We start from the raw sequence: 20955 nt of genomic DNA on the forward strand, positions 1-20955 counted from the left end.
GCCTTTGTGGGGAAGGCAGCGAATGTGAGACACACTCAGGAATAAGTGTTTGTTACTTGTGCCTTTAGCTGTTAAGGGCCAGCAGGTGCTTTTGCATCCTCCATATCCTCCTGCAATGACCTTTGTGTCCTCATATGCTGTGTATCTGGGCTATATGCACACCTTGCATGTCCTTTGCCAACCATTCTAGACTAGGCTGCAGGTCTGTTGCTAAACAGGTCTGGCTCAGCACTAAGCTCTGCACAAGGAGACTCCCCTTGCTACGAGAGAGGAGAGGAGCGTCAACAACTGGGGTGGAGACAACTTTTGGGGCAGCACTCAGAAAAAATCATTCCATTGCTCAGCAGGAAGTGCAGGTTAATAAGTGTGAGATTCCCCCCCCCCCCCCAAAAGCTAACCATTAAAAGCAAAGCTGCAGCTAGCAGAAATGGAGCCCGTTCTTTCCATTGCTTGATGAAACCCACTGAGGTTCTCATTATGCTTCTTAGGTGACATTAGTCGGCCTGTCAGCAAGACACACTCTGCCCCCCCATTCCCAGTGAAGGGGGTTGGTTTACAGTTTTCTGTCTGCAATAGTTGCCTGTGCACGTCATTGGTAGCTGGCGGGGGGTTGTTTAGGATTTTCATTCCATTGGACAGATCTGCTGATGTATCTGGGTCACAGATTAGTTCTCTTAAGCACGTGGAATGTATCTTATAGTGATGGGGAAGGATCCCAAGGTGAGAGCCTGTTACTTGGGTTGTCGACAAGAGATTTGGGTTGTTTGCGCATCTTTCTTTTTCACACGCTTAAGTTCACTGTAACCTGGTTAAAGGCACCAGGGTGAAGCTCCAGGGACTGAATCTGTGTTTCTGTCCAAAGAACAAGGACAGCTTGGGCGCTAGCTTTCCCCCCATCCCTTGTTCTGCTCTGCTTATGTACCTCACACCTGACCTGGGGGAATTCTCTGAAAGAGTGAGAACAGAGGTCATTCTCCAGGCCTTGTCATCTTCTCTTCCCCAACTGCTAGCAAATGGGCCTTAGGGAATGGTTCTGAGATGTGGACACTTGTATTCTAGAATTAGGCTGAGAGCCATCAGCTCATTTCACATGGTCCACCAAACTGTCCTCAAATGAGCATGATTTTGAGTAGCTACTGATTCAGTTTGGATTCAAACTGGGGACCTGTTCCCCGTTAACAACATCTCGAGATAAGTGGTGCCCACAGCAAAAGACATTCTGAGCCCCTTGTCTTAATAGAGAGGCCAAGGACTGAATGGGTCATGGAGAATGAACTCTCATTTCTTTCTTTGAGGAGGTCAGATTTGAACCTAGTAGATAGAGCAGTAGCAGGGGAAGCTTGCGGTGTGTTCTGTGCAACTAGGAAATACCCATCTCCAGAGCTATCAACCCAGCATTTTCCATGTGCATTAAATAGCCTAGAAAATAAAAATTTTATAACGGACAATGGGTGCTTTCTCTGAGTAAAGGCGGAGTAAGGACCTAACAATGTTCCCTCCCCAAAAGTTATTTTATTTAGAATTCACAGCTCCATAGTCTCCTCCCAACCTCACAATACCCACTTAAAACAAAAGAAGCAAAAATCTTTGGGCAAGAGGTTCCTTTAAATTCATGCCTTTCTGCTCCTTGGGCTATAGTCAGATTTACTTCCAAGTGCAGCATGTGGCTTTTTCAGGTTGATTGCAGACAATAATTAAAAGGGATTTTATCGTGCCTTTGCTGTTTCCTTCCTTCCCCGGCTTCTTTATCCTTCCTTCCCAGCCTCCACCAAGCCTTTGAAAATGAAATTCTCCATTCAGGGAAGGGGATCGGCATTCATAAGCATGTTGCTTTCCCTGCCCTCTTTGCAATGCATCTTATGCACACGCAGGCACACGCAATCAGTGTTTTTGGTTTAAAAAAAAAAAAGCTCAGCAAACAGAGTGCATTGGTGCAATCCTAAAATCCAAAGCTGCAGCTCCGACTCTCAGGTTGCTGCAGTGCTTTCCAACAGCTGTTTCCAATTGCCTGTAGCTGTGCATACATCCCTGTAGTTTATTCCCCCTTTGTTTACACTAAACTGTCGTGTCCTTTAAAGTAAAATAGCTGTATGAGGTTTTTTCCACTACTCGAATTATTTTGTTTTACTAACACTGTGTTAGAAAGGATCAGGCAGAGCTCATATTTCATAAGGCCCAACGAGCCAAACCCTAGCGGGAGTAGGAAATAGCACTCACTCACACACAGCCCCCTCTCACACACACACACCCCTCTCACACACCCCCTCACACTTCTCTCTCTCATATTTAACAAGACTATGGCAGAAGGGATTAACTGGGATAAATTAAAAGGGACGAAAATTGGAATGCTAGTTGATTTCCGTTGACATGGAAATTAGTTGGTAAATGTCCTTCAGTGTCACCTTCCTCCTTGTCCTCTTCCTCGTGAGAACTTGTTTTTCCAGGCCATTTACTATCACTGAAACGTTGGTGTTTTTTCCAGTGCAGTGGGTGCAAGTCTCATGTTGTGGAGCCTGATGAGTCTAGATCCAAGCTCTAGTCCCTGTCAGATAGCTATAAGCCAACTGTAAAGGGCTCAGATAAGCATCCAAAATGCTGCTCTGAATGTTTCACAAGGTCAGTTTCTCGCATAGTGCTTCCAGTACGTCCCGTTTGAGCCAGGTCACAGGACCAACTCTCTCTGGTGTGTCCCGGCTCCCACCAGGTCCAAGGACAGCCTCTTCCAGGGTGTTTGACATGCACCAGTTTCTGCCACATCAGAAATCAGCCTCCCTCATGATATTCCCAATATCCCCAGTTTCCACCAGGTCAGAAGTCTCTGGTCAGACTTCTGTGGCCTGGAACTGCTCGACTGTCCCTCTGGACCTCATCAACTCTCCACCTCTTTTCAGCTCTCAGCTGGAAATTTCTCTGCTCTTTTTTTGCCTATACCTTTTCTCTCTGTCTGTTCCTAGCGTCAGATTCCCTGCTTTTAATATGGTGTCCTTGCACAAGTCCGTGCAGTGTTTGTCCTGTGCAGGCAGGCGTCTTATGTTATTTATCTCTGTGACTCAGTATGGACATGGGCAGTTAGTATGAAAAACGTTATTTGCAATAAGGGAGCGTTGTACTGAAAGCATGTACTTGTGTGCCACTCATCAGCTGCCCTAGCTCAGGCCTTGGCAAAGACACTTCCATAGGGACTATTGCATGCAAATGGGCCATTCATGCCTGTTGCTCCTGCGCAGGAATTGGTCAGCAGTGCCCATCCCCAGAGAACAGGAACAATGATGAGTGCGACAGAAGTGCCATAGATAGACACACCCAGGTGTAACTGAGGTGAACTGCAGATGTTTGGACTCGGGCTGGAGGCCAGGCTCTAAAATCCCTGTGAGGGGAGGTGGGTCTCCGAGCCCGAGTTCCAGCCCAACCCAAACATCTACCCTGCAAATCTTAGTGCCACAGCCTGTGCCCTGCAAGCCCAAGTCAGCAGTTCCAGCCCACCTATGGCCATGCAGCGCATCTTCTGTTGCAGTGTAGACATACTCTCGGGTTGGGTATCACATCCGTCTGCCACATGGTACTGCCTTCTCAGCACTTCCAACCCCTTCAGTCCAGACATTGAGAGGACTGGGTATGGAACCGCTGCCCCTAGAGCACTCCTAGCCCCTCCCCTCTGCCATGGCAACTGCATCACCCAGCAGTGATAGTATCATCTCTCGTCACCTCCGGCAGGCTGTGCTGGCAGCTGGGAGAGAAGGTGGCTCTTGAAGGTTGTGTTGTCACTCCCTGCTGGGAGAAGTAGTAGCAAGACTAGCTCAGCCCCTCTGCATGCTCCACTTGAGATCCGCCTGAGTGTGAAAGGGAGCCAAAAGTTTTCTCCTTGTCCCTCCCATCACAGGGTAGTGAGCATGTCTCTTCTTGAGTAGGGAACCAGTGGGGTGACCATCTTCCTGGAAGGAAGTAATTAACCTCTGTCTGGAAATAGCTCATTGGAGCCCAGTTATAGAGGAGTGACGCTTCTCTGTAAGCAAAGTGCAGTGAAGGCATTTAGGAATTTCTCTCCATGTAACTGGGAAGATTAGTCTGCACCCAGAAGTTGGCCTAACTGGCCTAACAAAAGATATGATGATAAACCGGTGCAGCTGTATGTGTGTGGACACTCATACGCAGGCTTATACCAGTGCATCAATTTAGCTTACTCCTGTGTATTATAGGGATAGCTCAGGGGATCAGTCATGGGATGTGGCCACCAGTTCAATCCAGCCTGGTTTGGCAGTGAATAGCAGGCACTATTATCGAATGGCTGTTGTGAGGGAGGGGGAGTCATTCCATTTTCTTTAAGACAAATAGCCGCATCCCAAAAACATACCATGTGCCAGCCTTGGCTGGTAGTTTCAGTAAAGGCCAGGATCAGATAGGCCATCGAGCATGAGCTTCCTTCTTACCCTACAGCCATCTCTCTGGGTCAGGATTCAATGGGGCATGTGAGAATGTGTGTGTGGAGGCGGAGTTCAGTGCTGCTATACCTTTCCTGTGAGTGAAAAAAGCTTGTCGGTCTCTAGGGCTGCCAATCCCAGTTCCTGTCACAAGAACCACAAGAATCCTTTTTGAAAAGGTAAACTATCTTGGTCAAAGATGAGAGATTTCTTTTCCCAGGGAGAGAGGAAGAGTGGGAATGACATCCTCTTGGTAGGAAAAGTTAACGTACTTTGAATAACTTCATGGTACCTTGGCAGGAGGTGACTGCACTTCTGTGAAAGATGAGCAAGACCTAACAGCACTTGCCCAGGAGTGGAGCAGTAAACTGAGTTGCTCTTTCCTTTCTGGAGTGAGTTGGCTGATGAATGACGGGTATACTGTGTTGGTCTTGCAGCGGAGGGGGAAGGGGTGACACCAGCTTGAATCAATGGATATCTTTAAGGAAGAAAAATGAGAAAGTGCTGGATGTCTGTAAGGGAGATTGATGCAAAACGATGGCATGTCTCCCGGGCATGTTCTGAGTCAGGCAGACATCTTTCTCTGAGAGGACCAAACAATAAGCCACTTGAAGTCTGCAAGTGAAGCTGGCGTTAAATCAGCCGAGGTGTCCTGGGGAGATTAGTGATGAATTACTCTGCTGAGTCAATAGGGATTATTTATCTGTCCAGAGGGGATGGAGGGAGGGAAGCTATTTGGTAATTGTTCAGCTTTAATGCCATGAGAAGAAGCCACAAGCAGTTGGGTCTCCTTGCTCCACCACCGTGCGGTGGGGGCGGGGGTGTGGAGAGAAGAGGGTGGGATTCCCTCCAGTGCTCTTTAGGTCCTTTTCCATCTGACCAAGGTTGGGGCAGGATTGAATGCAGGTTTAGGCACTGTCCTCGCTACAGACAAAGCCTATTGTAGCTGAAGAAGAGGGTGCTGCATTCCCTTTTAAGTCACATGTCACCAGCTGGGTTTGAGGCCAAGATCTCTGTTGTCAGTGAAGATATATGAAGCAGAGAGGACGTGGCTGGAATTACACATGCCATTTGGAGTCTGGAGGACTGTGGCAGTTGGATAAATAATCTTTGGCTCTTGAGAGTTGGTAAGAAAGTCACTGATGTTGGAGAATAGCTCTCCAATGCTGAGCTGTAATTTCTTCAGTGTCACTTTTTGGGCCATAATTACACTTCAATTTGGTGTCTCCACCACATGCCAGGGAAACCTCTATTCAGTCTTCAATGGAAAGATTTTATGCATCTGCTTTAGGTTCATGTTTAATCAGTTCACCTGTTTCTGTTTAAATGCAACACATCTGTTTCACGTTACTGTTGGAGATTTTCAGATCTACTGCAGGGCTGATGAGGAGTTTTGAAAATATAACGAGGATCATTTGATTAACAACCCTTTGGGCCAGTTGTTCAGCTGGCTTCTAACTGTGGGAATCCATGTTTGTGCTGCTGACATTTCAAGAATTACAAGCAGTTACTGCCCTAACAGAAAAATAAACCCCATTTTGATGAGACCCTTCTATCAGATTTAATAGCATCTGTAATAGTCTGGGATGCCTACTTGCAGTCTTCATGACCCCATTACAGGCTTGCAAGTGACCAAGCTCAACTGCCTCCCTGCAGATGATTGGGCAAGCTTTATGGCACTCTCTAATGTGGACTGGGTCAACCAAGCCAGATATTTTCCTGCTCGTAGTTGGGCCTAGCTACATCCAAAAAATCAGTGTTTGTGTAGCTATCTGTCGTTTTGGGGCGCTCAAATATTTTTGAACAAAAGATGCATGAAATGATTTTGGTGCTGATGAAAGGTGCTAGGTCAATGGAGTTGGAAACTGAAGTCTTCAGTTAGGTCACAGAATAGATTAGAGTGACCAGCAGCAACATGAGCTTTGCCAATGTACCTCAAACCTGTCTGTTCAGTTTCTGGCCCCTTGTTTAAACTAATGCCAGTTGGACAGGATCGTCTAGGTAATGAATGCTATGTTTTTCCATATCCTCTCGGCCTGAATTTTCTATTCTAGGTCAAGGTGAAAATCAGAGTAAAGACAAAGTTAGGTTTCCATGTGAGAGCATGGTGTGCGGGTCTCCTCTGCAACAGTCTGCAGGATCTCTGCCTCTCAATATGGCACATACCTCCTGCAGAGAGCAGTCTCCTAGAAATATAAAGGTGCAGTCCCAAGAAAAACACAACCATAACATTTATATAGCCACAATCTGCTAGGAAGTAGGCAGAGACCCACCAAATCATTTCACATTCGGCTCTTCAGCCATCAGATTAACGGGTTTTTGATCACTAGCAAGTTCATAAACTCACAGATTTTAAGACAGATTTTGAGAGAAGAAGGGGTCAGACCATTAGATCGTCTAGTCTGAGCTCTAGTTTAATGCAGGCCATAGAATTTCACCCAGTTCCCCCTGTGTTGAGTTGAGCTTGAATCAACCTGGTAACTTAGAAGTAAAATGTTTTTTCCAACCTTTCATTTCCAAGCCTGTTAATCCTCCCATCTCTTCCAACTGTGGCTCAACTGGATGCCTTGTATGGAAATCTAGTTTCCTTACCTTTTGTGCTGGCAGTTGGCCCTGTGCATCATTTCTACTATAGCTTCATTTCTAAAACCAACTGGAAGAATAGTTGGGAACAGCATAGCTGAAGCTAGTTAGGAGGCATAATTTTTGAAAAGCTTTTGAATGTCTGCTGATTCATATTTTAGTTCCCAGCTGTTTGTTATATTCGGCAACATTAAAATGATTTAAATTTCTCAGATTTAGTAATATTTCCTGTCTGTAAAAATAAAACATTTACATTTGCTTTTGCATAGTTCCAAAAATGTGATCCCATCCAAATGGCAATAGCAGCATGAAATGTTACCGTGATGTTTCTCAGCACAGAAGACAAAAATATTCTGCTGCATTCATCAACCCCATGACTCATTTATTTTTGCTTTTTTTTCCCCCTGCTAAATGTTAAGTAATGCATTGATTGGGGAAAGTCCATGGAGACTGAAGTCCTTTCTGCACAAAAGCTTCTCCTCTTCCCCTCGCACCTCTCCGCCTTGCCTTGCCTGTAGGCTTCACCCCTGATGTAGAGATTTTCTTCGGGAGTAAGATGGCAGTTCCCTTTGTGGTCCATTCCATCTTGGAACAACCAATGAGGATGTCATTGGTCCACTGGATTGTGGACCACCAAACCCATTTCAGACAAGCCTCTGGGAGCCATTAGATGATAACAAGTTTTGATGGCTGCTAGTCTGCATTGGATTTGAACTGGTGACCTAGAGGTGAAAAGACTCTTTGATCAATTCACTGAGCCCTGCTTGTTTTGCTATAACTGATTGCCTAATTAACTGCAGACCTCTAAAGAAGAGGGCAGAGGCTGGAGAGAGGAGGAGGAGGATAATTTTACCACCTTGTCCATCTAGCACAGGAGCTCCTATCTTGAAGTGGCTAGCACTGCTGAGGGGGGCCTAAATTCGTGCTATCAATACCCTTCTCAGCTGTGAATGCTGGCACGGTGAATTTCTCAAGCAAAACCGATACTCTTGTCCAAAACAAACCTATTCCCTGATCAAGAAGGGAAACCTGTTCCCTGATCCATTCAGAACCATTACTCAATGGCCTTGGAGATGCTTTAATATTCCCAGAGGTGAAGTTTAAGTTCATAGTTGGATTCAATAGTATGTAGATTCAGGGTGTGAACAGTAAAAGTATTTGAAAAGGAAGGTGTCTGTGATGAGAGAAGATAAAAGGAATTCTGATCTATGAGGAGCTGATTATTATTGTTCTCCTCCTGCTTTTGATGTGGCTTTGATTAGCTGAAGAGGAGAAAAAAGTATGATCTGGAAAGTCTTTGTACACCAGAATTGGTTAGATCATCTTAAAGAAGGCGACTGACTTCTTTAGACTAGCAAAGCCGAGGATGGGGGAGAGTCTCATAGGAGGCCCTGTGTTGGAAGCTGTCAATGTGGCATTTTATGCCTTGTGCTTTCTTGGGGGGCTTTTTGTATTCCTCAAATTACTAATGGGGCAGTATTAACACTATTGAAAGGTTGAAGCTGTCCAATGATGAAATCAAACGGGCGATCTTGAAGATGGATGAACAAGAAGACCTGGCCAAAGATATGCTGGAGCAGGTGAGAAGAATCACAATTACTTCATACAATGGTTGGTCTAAGGATAATGGGCCAGTTTCCTCCTCTGGAGCAGCTCATTGGGCCCATTTAAGACCTAGGATAAGTGGATGCAGCTCAGTCAACTTCACTGGGAATGCCTCCGCTTATAGTAGATCTGAATTTGGCCCTGAGACATAACTGTGCTTGTGTAAAAGAGGAGAATTTTGCCCAATGTGCCAAATGCCTCCGTAGTGTAACTCCACTGATTTTGATGGAGTCACACCTTGAAGAGTTTGGTTTAGTAAGTTTTTTTGATTACGTTATAATTTCCTGATCTAGAGACTGTGGTTGATTTTTTTTATTAGTAGTTTTTCTTTCTCTTAATTTCTACTTCCTCTCTCCTGTTCACCCCTCTTCTCCTCCCCCCCGCTGACTATTCTCCTTTCCTTCATTTCTGGTTTAGTGATTAGAGCAGCAAACTGGGACTCTGGAGACCTTGGTTCTATTACCAATTCTGCAGTTGGTTCACTCTTTGCCGGAGTGTTCCCGTCTGTGAAATGGGGGTAATGATGCTTACACATATTTGGACAGTGCTTAGAGATCCTTGCATTAAAAAGTGCAAAGTATGTATTATTATTATTCTGACCCCTCCATAATAGATGGACCATTTTACAAGCCTGTGCCTGGCTCCCCTGATGTCAGATAGATTCAGCTGCTTTGCGTCTCAATATCAGATTGTTGGTTTCTTTAGATAAAATATTAGAGCAATGATGAAAAGCAGATCCACTGCTTGGTGTTTCTTGCAGGCAATTTGCTCCCCGTGAATGTGGGCCGGGGTGTAAGCATGACAATATTTATAACCAGATTGAAGCATGACTCCCACCAGATATGTCAAAAATCTGTCAAAGTATGAGCTTTTAAGGTCAGCACATGAATAGCAGCCTGTGTCGGGCATACATACAGTGGCTTAGATATTGTTTATTGTTTCTGCAGAGCAGGGTAGGAGAGGAGAGAGATAGTTGGGGCTTTGTGTGGTACTGTAGGGTGAGTGGGATAGATAATCTACACTTGAGGGGCAGATTTACATCAATGTAAATCTGCTGTGGGAATGCAAGGAGTTCTGCTGTCAGTTACACCAGTGTAAATCTAGAAAAAATTCGGTGCTTAGTACTTACAAATGGGAAAGACTCACTGGAACTAAAAAGTATCTAATGAGGTCAGTGAGGGAGAATAAAGGCAGAACAGCAAGCAGATGTTTTAACATGCTCACTCTTGTAGCCACAGCTGCATTGCTCTGACATTAGTCACTTGGGGGAATCAGAGCTGCTCTTTCTCACAGTAGCACAACAATTCACTCACTCTCTTGCACGCAGTCTCGCACTCCATCTCCGTGGGTGTGTCTCTCTCTCTCTCACTGGATCCCTCATGCTTGTTTTTGATTTGTCTCTGTGGTTCTAGCTGTTGAAGTTTGTTCCTGAGAAGAGTGATATCGACCTGCTGGAGGAACATAAACACGAAATTGACCGCATGGCCCGGGCTGATCGATTCCTTTATGAAATGAGCAGGTCTGTGGGACATATGCTGAGAAAATGCCCTAGGGGCTTCTTGGGAGCTGCTGTAATTGTGATAGAAAATGGATAATGTGGCATTGAATGGAAAACAGTCAAGATATTTATCAGAGGGGTAGCCATGTTAGTCTGGATCTGTAAAAGCGGCAGAGTCCTGTGGCACCTTATAAACTAACAGACGTATTGGAGCATAAGCTTTCGTGGGTGAATACCCACTTCATCAGATGCAACATGAAAGCTTATGCTCCAATACGTCTGTTAGTCTATAAGGTGCCACAGGGCTCTTTGCCACTAATCAAGATATTGTGGGCCAGATTCTGCACTGAATTACACCCTGGGGCTCCCAGACATCCACAACATGAAGACATTTCAAGTCATTATATAAGCATTTCTCGGTGGTAAGAACTCTCCCTGGGCAACATTTAGGGGGAATCTCTGAGTTGACCAGAACATCCAACACTGTTCACGTACACAGATGTTAATATCTGGCTTTCAACAGCTGGATCTCCTGGTTGGGACTCATCACACATTATTTTTCCATAGGTCTGTCACATTTCCCACTCCCCCCACATTGGGATCTGTCCCTTTCCCTATCCCAACCTGACACCTCTCCTGGGTGGGACCCTTTTTCCATTTATCCCATTTGGAGTCCACTATAAAAATGCATCTTTCTGAAAGAGACTGGAAACCTACCAGTTGCCCATGAGATATGGTTAAAGTACAAAACCTGTGTCCTTATGCTACACTCCTCGGTCTGAGTAATCGCACCTGACACTGACTGACAGGCATTGGGAGCAATAGGCCTTTATATGCTGTCGGCTGCTTCAGTAATCCCACCTCTGGATCAGTTTTGTGTATAAAATGAATTGTGCCTGTGCTGAATCTGTGTTGCTGAACGCTTCCTTCATAGGTAGCCCAAGCTTCATGGTGTCCCTCTGCTTCCCCTCATGTAGGATCGATCACTACCAGCAGCGGCTGCAGGCATTATTCTTTAAGAAGAAGTTCCCAGAGAGGCTGGCAGAATGCAAGCCTAAAGTGGAAGGTACGGCAAAGGCCTCTGCAGGGAGTTGGTGAGGAGCAGGGAACGTCTGAGAGATTTACCCACATGCTGTGTTGTAGAGAGTCAGTCAGTACAAGGCAAGACCACCAGCTAACGTTGTCATTACATGCGAAGGTTCAATAAAGTTGCTACTGCAGAATGTGTCCTAACTGATGCCCTGTAAGTTACCCCGTGCCACAGAGCCACCAATGCTGTGTGCCATTTTTCTAAAGGCAGACTTCCTTCACAGCCCCAACCCCTGTCATTCCCTGTCAGGTGTGGCTGTAACAGCAGATACACACAGTCCCTGGTGCTTTTCTGTAAATGTATTCTTTTTGAGGAGGGGAAGATAGGATTCATTCAGGTGTTTAAACTGTTTGTAGCCCTCCTCCTTGGATATTACAGTGAACACATGAGCATGTTCCAGTCAGCATTTTCAAATGACATTGCCCCGGTTGAGGCCATGACCAGCCCAGGATTGGATGCTTTGAGACTGGGGATCTCTGGGGCTGTGCTTTGGAATGCTTAGAATCGGGGGGTAAATGCCTCCAGAAAGGCTGCTGTGACGTAACCTTGGGTCATCTTTTACTTCTTTTCAAGCCATTCTTCTGGCCTCCAAAGAGCTCACCCGCAGCAAGCGCTTGAAGCAGCTCTTGGAGGTTGTCCTGGCCTTTGGCAATTACATGAACAAGGGCCAAAGGGGAAATGCGTATGGCTTCAAAGTCTCCAGCCTGAACAAAATTGCAGACACCAAATCCAGCATAGACAGGTAGGCGGTAAAGTCCCCAAGGAAATGAAAGCTCCCATGCTGTATCTTGCTTCCTCTGGTGACGTACTGTAGAGAATTTCAAATGATGTCTTACCTTTACATTTCAATGGTGCTTTCACTCTGCAGGAACCTGAAGTACTTCAGAAGCTATTAATACAGCACTGCAATTCCGTCACATCTTGGGTGGAACTCATCAGCTGTTTAACTGCATACAGCAACGCTACCTGTATTTAATGTTCCACAGCTAATTGAAACTGCTTAATACCCTCTCTTTTGCAAAAAGAGACATGGAATCTTTAGCAGCCACAAGAAGCCAGGGCCACAATTTTACATCTCATCCAAAACGCAGTACAGCACTTTCCCTGTCACCATTCTGGGGCGTAGGTTCTGTATTGACTCAGAGGAAAGAGTGCCACCTACTGAATCAATAACACCCTGCAGCACTTGAGGTTCTCCTTTGCTATCTCCCTTGCAGGTACTTATTAGGCTGTACCCCTCACCGCCCTTTGCTGGGATCTGATGAGACAACAGTTTAAGAGGGAATGGTTTCAGGCTGTCATAGAATGAGTAACTGCAGTAAGAAGTCACATGGAATTAATCCCTATCTTAAAGACATGAAACCAATAAACCTGAACTTTGTTTTAACTACTGCTATGTGCTTCCTGTATACACATTCTGAGGTTACTCATCCCCTATGTAGCTACTGCCTAGATAATTTTTTCCTTTGGCCTGGATGAGTCTGAGTTTCCATATCTGGAATGTCCTCTGCAGATCCTATGGCATCCCTAAGTCCCAGCTCCCTTTGGTTCTTGAAAAGAATGATTCTTGGGAGAATAGTCTCTTTTAATCAGTGATACTTTCATTTCATTAACAGAGTTGCTGATTGGTTATGTGAAGTTCGCTTCATTTGACATACCAGATTCCATCACCAAACCCTTTGCAATGGCTGGCATTCCCCCCACCATCTTTCCTTTCTCATCTGTGTCCTTTCTATTTTAGGAATATTACACTGTTGCACTACTTAATTATGATCTTTGAGAAGAAGTACACAGATATCCTAGACATGCAGTCTGAGCTGCAGCATCTTCCGGAAGCAGCAAAAGTCAAGTAAGTCCAATGCTACTGTCAGTCTTGGGTCTTGATTCAAAGTCCGTTGAAGTCAAAGGAAAATTTCCATTGACTTCAGTGGGCTTTCAATCAGGCATTTAGTTGCTTATAGATTTGCTCTCCTGCTGTGTTCCCAAGTAAGGACTAGCTCCTCAGCTGGTGTTAGTTGCCTTGGTTCCATTCACAGCCATGGAGCTATGCTGACTTACACCAGTTGAGGATATGCCTCTCAGTCATTTGTGAAATCATTGAGAGTTTTATGCAAACATGTCCTGCTTGATACTTCTGAATGATTCATCATAACTAGAGTATTTGTTTGTAATTCAGTACTTGTGCTGTGTGATTGGTACCCTACCTTATATAATATTGTTTCTGCTCCATGCTGGATAGTTGGAGGTTGTTTAAAAAACCATAAAAACAAACAAAACCCAGCAAATAAGTCCCGGGCTTTTTAAGCCATTTTCAAGATGGTCATGCAAACCTTTTTACAGGCACACTTGCACAAGGGGTTGGGATGCTTTCACTTTTCACTAAAGTTTTTGTTGTAAATAAGAGTCCCTGTGGATATTTGTGGAAAGTGAATAAAAAGGTTTCAACTACCTTCAAAACTCTTATGGAGTTTTTCCAAAGCACTGTTCTGGAATACCTGTGTACAGTATTTTCCCAGACATTGTTCTTTTGTATGAAGCGCTGGCTTGGTCTGGTACTTCTACAGCCTGTGAAAAGCAAGGGAAAAATGAATGCAGATTATAAAGAGAGCAGTTCTGTGCTCCAAGCTCTCACAGAGACGTTAATTAGTGCCAGTACTGGTTTTTCAGATGTGGACACTTCTTCACTAAGGAATTGGTTGAGAGTTTGAGAAACAATTTTTCACTCACTAGTAACCTGCAACCAATTTCTAGCCAGTGATCTAGAGGTGACAGACTTCATCTCCTAGTGGTAATGAAAAGTACTGACTTTTGTATGCTAAGGAGATATCCATTACATTACAGTTTAGAAGGAGTTTGTCTGTTAGTGATCATTAGGGTAAAATTGTGCTAACCTACAATGTTAGCTCATATGGGCTCCTATGTGATGAAAAAGTCATCAACAGTATTTCGATAGTGTAAATACCACATAGATAGATAGATTTAAAAGGGTAGTTTAGTAATAAGTTTGTCCCTAATGGGATTCTTTAGTTAAGTGGGGGAGAAAATGGTGTGTGAAACTGATTTGAGACCATTGTGATGTGTGTGCTGAAGCGGAGTTCTCTGCCTGTGAATCAGGCAATTATTACAAACCAGCCCTGTGGCTACCACTCCATGCTAGAGAGGTGGGTTGAGTTTATGGGCCCGGTATCTTGCACCATGACAGATGTTCTGAGTTTAAACTTTTCTCTCCTCTCCATAAGTATCATGGGATCTTTAATCTGACCACAAGCAGTTAGGACCTGGGTTTTACATCACATACAAAAGGGAGCACAGACCCTTTCCCCCAGTCCCCAACATCTGGTGTGACTGGTGCCGGAGGCAGGATCCCAGACTTGATGGACCAGTGGTCTGTTCTGCTACAGCAGTTCCTGTATTCCTATGTAACACTGCCCTTTTTGTTTTAACTGCTGCGTCTGTGTCTCCCTTGCAGTCTGATGGAGCTGGAGAAGGAAGTTAACAACATAAAGACTGGATTGAAAGCCGTTGAGGTTGTAAGTATGTCAAGATTTCCAAATCTCCACACTAAAAATGTCCCACTTGGGATGTGGGGCACTATATTTTCTACGAGAGAAGGGGGCTTTTCTTTTCTCATTAAGCACAATGCGTTCGCCGGGAAAAATAAAAGCTGGTCCTGCAAAGCTCCAGCTGATGATCCTGGCAGACTTTGGCCTTAACAAAAGGCTTGTTTGATCTTGGTCCGCAGAGCGACAGACTGTTTGACAAATGGCACAGACACCAAAAAATGAAATAACCATCTCTCTGCTTTGTGTGGAGGAATCACTGGTTGCTTAGCAGATGTCCCGCATGCCCCCCCCAGGGACAGGAGTAAACAGGTGTGGAATACACTAGACATTAGGCAATTATAACCTGGCCCATCGGACAGCAACACGAGCAGCTGTCTGGCTGTTTAGAAGAAAGGCATGGACTAGACAGAGACGACCAGGATGAAATCTTACACAAAGAAGCTGTAAGACAACATGCAGTGGCATTTCTTCCCACTGTTGCTGAAAGTCCCCAAAGCTGGATTTCTGCTACCTTTGTTTCCTCAGCTGCTGGTTAACTTTTGCAGAGCACTCTCACAAAACTGATTAATGCAAGGTGTTGTATTTGAATGACACAACCCTTCCACCCAAGGTATTACATCATAGGGGTTAAAGCGGAGGCATTGGTGTAAATGATCCCTGGGTTCAGCTTTTTATGTCAGCACATGGTTCCTCCACCTAGAAATCTCCAGAAAAATAAACAATACCTACTCATCATGAGGGCATATGCAGAATGAGCAGAATTCAGGAGGCAGATAACGAGTGGTATCCATTGAGGTGACATATTTATTAAGGAAGTGGGAGGGAAGGGTAAGGAGCTTAGGATTTGAAGATCAGATAGCATATACAGCAAAAAGAAATAAAGGAATAATTCAACAGTAAATCCAAATTACATAGTTGCAAATAACTCTCCATCCACAAGGGTCACTTTGCAAGGAAATCAATGTGATTTAACATGAGCATCTTCAAATTCCTTACGGAGAAACCTGAGAGAAAGGCTATCCCTTTCATTTCAACTTGTAGAATTCTGTAGGACGGTTCAGAAAACCTGTGTGAAGGATCCCATTCTCTATTCGTTTCTGTAGGTTTGTAGAATAGTTTCTATAGAACCCAGTTTGTTTCATCAAAGCTAGCTCTGGTATGTCTGCAAACACACCTCCCTGTTGCAGGGTAAACATACTGTCATCCTGAGGCAGCATGGTGTAGTGTGAGGTGGTGTGGTCTGTTGGACTGAGTTTAGGGCTTGGAGCCAGGGACGCCTGTTTTTTTTAATCTTGGCTCTGCCACTGACTTTCTGTGTGGCCTTCAACAAGTCACTTAACCTCTCTACCTCCCATCTGTGAAATGAGGATTATAATTCTTACCTACCACAGGGTGTTCGGAGGGTTAGCTAGCTAATGTTTGCATAGAGCTTTGAAAATGTAAAGGCCTGTGTAAGTGCCAAGTCTTACTGTTATTATTTCCTCTCTTGCCTAAGTTCATCTGACAGCTGCATGGCTACATATTCCCCCTTCCTTCTCCCTGGATTTGCAAGCCATGAATCCTACACTGACTGTGTCCTCTGCTGACTGTGGGACATGAGGGCAATCATAGCATTAAATAGAGGTAAAAGACAGCATTTGAGATGTTTGAAACGCAATGAGACCCTTGCTGCGTTTAGCTGTCAGTGACCTTTTCAGTCCTGGTTATCAGTGTAAGGCTGGCTGGCACTAACTTCCCACCCTTTTGGTGCCCTGTTATCTTTAGGATAGGGTGCTTGGCTTTGTTTTAAAATGTCAATGTAATGAGAATGGAAGGTGCCAACTGGCATCCTGGAGACCTAATGTAGCCACTCAGCTGGTGCAATAACCAGCCAGAGAAGTGCAAGCTTCCCCCACGCGACCCTGCCAGTGTGCCTTCACCCTAGCCTGTCAAGACCCTCCCTCTCTAGTCATGAGAGCAGAGCTCAGTCTCCATTGCCAATTCATTTTTTGGCCTCTGACTTGAGATTGCCAACGCAGCAAGGGGCCAACTGGTGGCAAGCATGATGTCTGTGATTCGGACACCTCTGTTAAGAACTTGAATGAGACCCACCTCTCATTTCTTATACATCATCAAACAGCCTGCAGAGGGTAATGACTTTTATCCTCGTTTTCACCTGGGTGGGATTTGAACTGGTGACCAGGGAGGAGGAGGAGGGCTCTGTGTCCTATTACTGGTCCCCAGAGCCATCCTACTAACTTCAGGGAGTCGTCATCAATTCCTCCTGGATGAAAAGCTCCAGACCCAGTGTGGATTATTGGGTCAGGAGGAAGCACTGGTAACAGAGGCTGCTGATGTGGGTGGGTGTTTGGAGGTCAGAAGCACCCATAAAAAGAACACTGACATGGTATTCGTGGTTTGAAGGGAGCCCCACTTATGGCTGATTCAGTCAATTCCCTCCTTGAAATGCAGGCACCTACTTAGTTTGGTTTTCTATTTGTGGGTTGTTTGCCCTCTTGTCCTTCCACCCAGTTCTCCTCTGCTTTCTCGTATGTGGACTTCTGGGGCAAAATCCCCTTCCCATTCAGTCAATATTCCTCCCCCCACCCCTTGCATGATGCTTTTCCGTCTGGGCTGCCCACACATTCCAGTCTATCTCCTGTCACATTTTTTGGCACTTAAAATGCAACACTAAAACAACAATAGAAGATCATTGTCAGGTGTGGGGGAGAAGGTGCAACTTTTGATCACTTTCCGAAGGGTTCTTACCACAATCCTGGCTCCACTGGTTGAGAAGATTCTTCAAGGCCCCATAAGAATAGAAGACTAAAAATAGTCTGTCAGCTGCTCTTAAAGGTACTTGTTACCCTTTGCTTCCCCAAGTTTGCAGTGTGATTTTAAAAACGGGACACAGCCCTTTATTGCTCAGTCGAGCTTTTGGAAATCACACATCTGAAGATGCATCCAGCCACTGCTTATCCTGCAGGATACACTGGAGATTAAATTTGTAAACTTCAATTGGCATTTCTGGGCCTCCATTGATAAGCAGCCATAGTGCTGAAAAGGTGCCTAAGGGAGGTGGTATGCATATGCAAACTCTTGTACTGAAGCCTGGGGATTGGTTCCATCCAGCTGAAGTGGTGGCTCAGCCATTGGAAGGAGAGCTTTCATGTCTAAGCATGTACGTTTTGATCAAATACTCCATAATTAAGTTTTTCTTCTGATGGTGAAACCAGAACCCCAGCTATATGGGAAATGTTTCCCTGCTTCTGCCGCTGAGTTCCCCTTCCCTTGCTATTGGTGACACAAGATATAGCTATCCATCCTTGAAACATATATATCCCCCATCACTATAGTGTCTGACCAGCTCATGATCTTTAATGTATTTATCTTCTCAACACCCCTGGGAGGCAAGGAAGTGCTATTATCCCCATTTTATAGCTGGGGAACTAAGGCATGGAGAGGCTAAGTGACTTGCCCAAGGTCACATGGGAAGTCTGTGACAGAGCAGCGACTTAAATGAGGGTTTGCCAAGCCCTAGGCTAGTGCTCTAACTGGTGGGCCAGCAAATTGCCCTGATGATCATTCTTTTAAGCAGATTTTTTTAAACAAAATCCTTCACCTCTGATAGAAATACTGCAGTATCCCAGAGTAAAAGCCCAAATCCTGGCACCTCGGTTGTGTTTTGCAAAACTTCTAAAAATAAGACCAAGGCAAAGTAAAAAAAATAAGACCTAAGACTGTATTTACTCTACCACATGGCCAGACAACTCCGTGTCTGAACACTAACCAGGCTTTGCTCTTCTACAACGTCTTTAATACAAAGATCTTAAAGCACTTTGCAGATATTAATTAGGGACAAATGCTGGCAAGCCTCAAAATACCCCTGTGAACTAGAGGCAATGCAGCCCTTCATCGCTGTTTTAGAACCAGTGTGCTTCAGCAGCTCTCTCAAAGATACTTTCTGCCATCAGCCTAGCTCCAAAACAGGGGACAGCTTCCTGAACTGCTTTCCCTGTGATCCACAATACCACTGCACTATTAAATAAATCAGCATTTACTTGTAGTTACCACACAGTGTTATCTGAGTTCCAGTTATTTCCCATTCTAAGTATAAGGAAAACCGTAGTGTCTCAGCTATGTGGCACTTAGATACTAAAGGTTCCTTAGCAATACAATAAAGGATCCTGGGAAGTACAGGCCAGTCAGCCTCACCTCAGTCCCTGGAAAAATCATGGAGCAGATCCTCAAGGAATCAATTCTGAAGCACTTAGAGGAGAGGAAAGTGATCAGGAACAGTCAGCATGGATTCACCAAGGGCAAGTCATGCCTGACTAATCTAATTGCCTTCTATGACTAGATAACTGGCTCTGTGGATGAAGGGAAAGTGGTGGACGTGTTGTTCCTTGACTTTAGCAAAGCTTTTGACATGGTCTCCCACAGTACTCTTGCCAGCAAGTTAAAGTAGTATGGGCTGGATGAATGGACTATAAGGTGGATAGAAAGTTGGCTAGATTGTCGGGCTCAACAGGTAGTCATAAATGGTTCCATGTCTAGTTGGCAGCCGGTATCCAGTGGAGTGCCCCAAGGGTCGGTCCTGGGGCCGGTTTTGTTCAATATCTTCATAAATGATCTGGAAGATGGTGTGGATTGCACCCTCAGCAAGTTTGCAGATGACGCTGAACTGGGAGGAGAGGTAGAAACACTGGAGGGTAGGGATAGGATACAGAGGGCCCTAGACAAATTAGAGGATTGGGCCAAAAGAAATCTGATGAGGTTCAACAAGGACAAGTGCAGAGTCCTGCACTTAGGACAGAAGAATCCCATGCACCGTTACAGTCTAGGGACCGAATGGCTGGGCAGCAGTTCTGCAGAAAAGGACCTAAGGGTTACAGTGGACAAGAAGCTGGATATGAGTCAACAGTGTGTCCTTCTTGCCAAGAAGGCCAATGGCATTTTGGGATGTATATGTAGGGACATTGCCAGCAGATCGAGGGACATGATCGTTCCCCTCTATTCGACATTGGTGAGGCCTCAGCTGGAGTACTGTGTCCAGTTTTGGGCCCTAGACTACAAGAAGGATGTGGAGAAATTGGAGAGAGTCCAGTGGAGGGCAACAAAAATGATTAGGGGACTGGAACACGTGACTTATGAGGAGAGACTGAGGGAACTGGGATGGTTTAGTCTGCGGAAGAGAAGAATGAGGGGGGATTTGATAGCTGCTTTCAACTACCTGAAAGGGGGTTCCAAAGAGGATGGATCCAGGCTGTTCTCAGTGGTAGCAGATGACAGAAGGAGTAATGGTCTCAAGTTGCAGTGGGGGAGGTTTAGGTTGGATATTAGGAAAAACTTTTTCACTAGGAGGGTGGTGAAGCACTGGAATGTGTTACCTAGGGACGTGGTGGAATCTCCTTCCTTAAAGGTTTTTAAGGTCAGGCTTGACAAAGCCCTGGCTGGGATGATTTAGTTGGGGATTGGTCCTGCTTTGAGCAGGGGGTTTGACTAGATGACCTCCTGAGGTCCCTTCCAACCCTGATATTCTATGAAATTAGATGGATAGTATGGAACTCTTTTGTTACTATTGCAGGATCCAGGAGACAACAAATAAGATTTGCATCCATCTCATGGAGATTCTGCCTTTGAGTAGGTGAAAGCAGAGGCTGGGGGTGGTTCTGAACTGTAGTTGCTGATGGATATATTGGGGGAGAGACCGTGCTCTCTGTTAACCGAAACAACTGGACTTACCCAGCCCCATTATTCTCACTGAGGAGCCATTGCTGGCTGCCAATCAATGCTTCTGACTTCTTCTCTTCCAGGAACTGGACTATCAGAAGAGACGCATGCGGGAAGCAGGGGACAGGTTTGTGCCTGTCATGAGTGACTTCATCACTGTGGCCAGTTTCAGCTTCTCGGAGCTAGAAGACCTTCTGAACGAGGCTAGGGACAAGGTAGGAAAATCCCTGAAAGTGCTTGACTGGAACCTGCAGCTTTCAGACCCACCTTCTGTGGCTCATTACAGTTTTGGGTCAGTTCCTACAGTATCCAAACCATTTTACCTATCATTCTGACTCTGACAGCTAGGAAGCTTATTTCTTCTGCTTCTTTAGGATCCCGATGAGTGAGCTTAGTGAGAGCAAGGGGAAAACTGTGTACCCCATATGTCTCTGTGTACCCCATATGTCTCTGTGTACGAGGAGGGAGGGAAACCCCTAACCAGCA

The 20955-nt window shown here is 45.1% G+C and overlaps 1 protein-coding gene across 4 annotated transcripts in view; it reads left to right on the forward strand.

The window, feature by feature from the left end:
* DAAM2 (dishevelled associated activator of morphogenesis 2) overlaps positions 1–20955 on the forward strand; it is a 246236-nt gene that overhangs the window by 204227 nt on the left and 21054 nt on the right. For all 4 annotated transcript variants that reach the window (XM_048843468.2, XM_048843471.2, XM_048843469.2 and 1 more), the window contains 7 exons: positions 8497–8581; positions 10019–10125; positions 11082–11170; positions 11768–11936; positions 12936–13043; positions 14664–14724; positions 20553–20684. In XM_048843468.2, coding sequence (XP_048699425.1) covers positions 8497–8581; positions 10019–10125; positions 11082–11170; positions 11768–11936; positions 12936–13043; positions 14664–14724; positions 20553–20684 — 751 coding nt within the window. The remainder of the gene's footprint in view (positions 1–8496; positions 8582–10018; positions 10126–11081; positions 11171–11767; positions 11937–12935; positions 13044–14663; positions 14725–20552; positions 20685–20955) is intronic.

Source organism: Caretta caretta, chromosome 3 (genome assembly GCF_965140235.1).
Source record: "Caretta caretta isolate rCarCar2 chromosome 3, rCarCar1.hap1, whole genome shotgun sequence".
NCBI classification, from domain to species: domain Eukaryota; kingdom Metazoa; phylum Chordata; order Testudines; family Cheloniidae; genus Caretta; species Caretta caretta.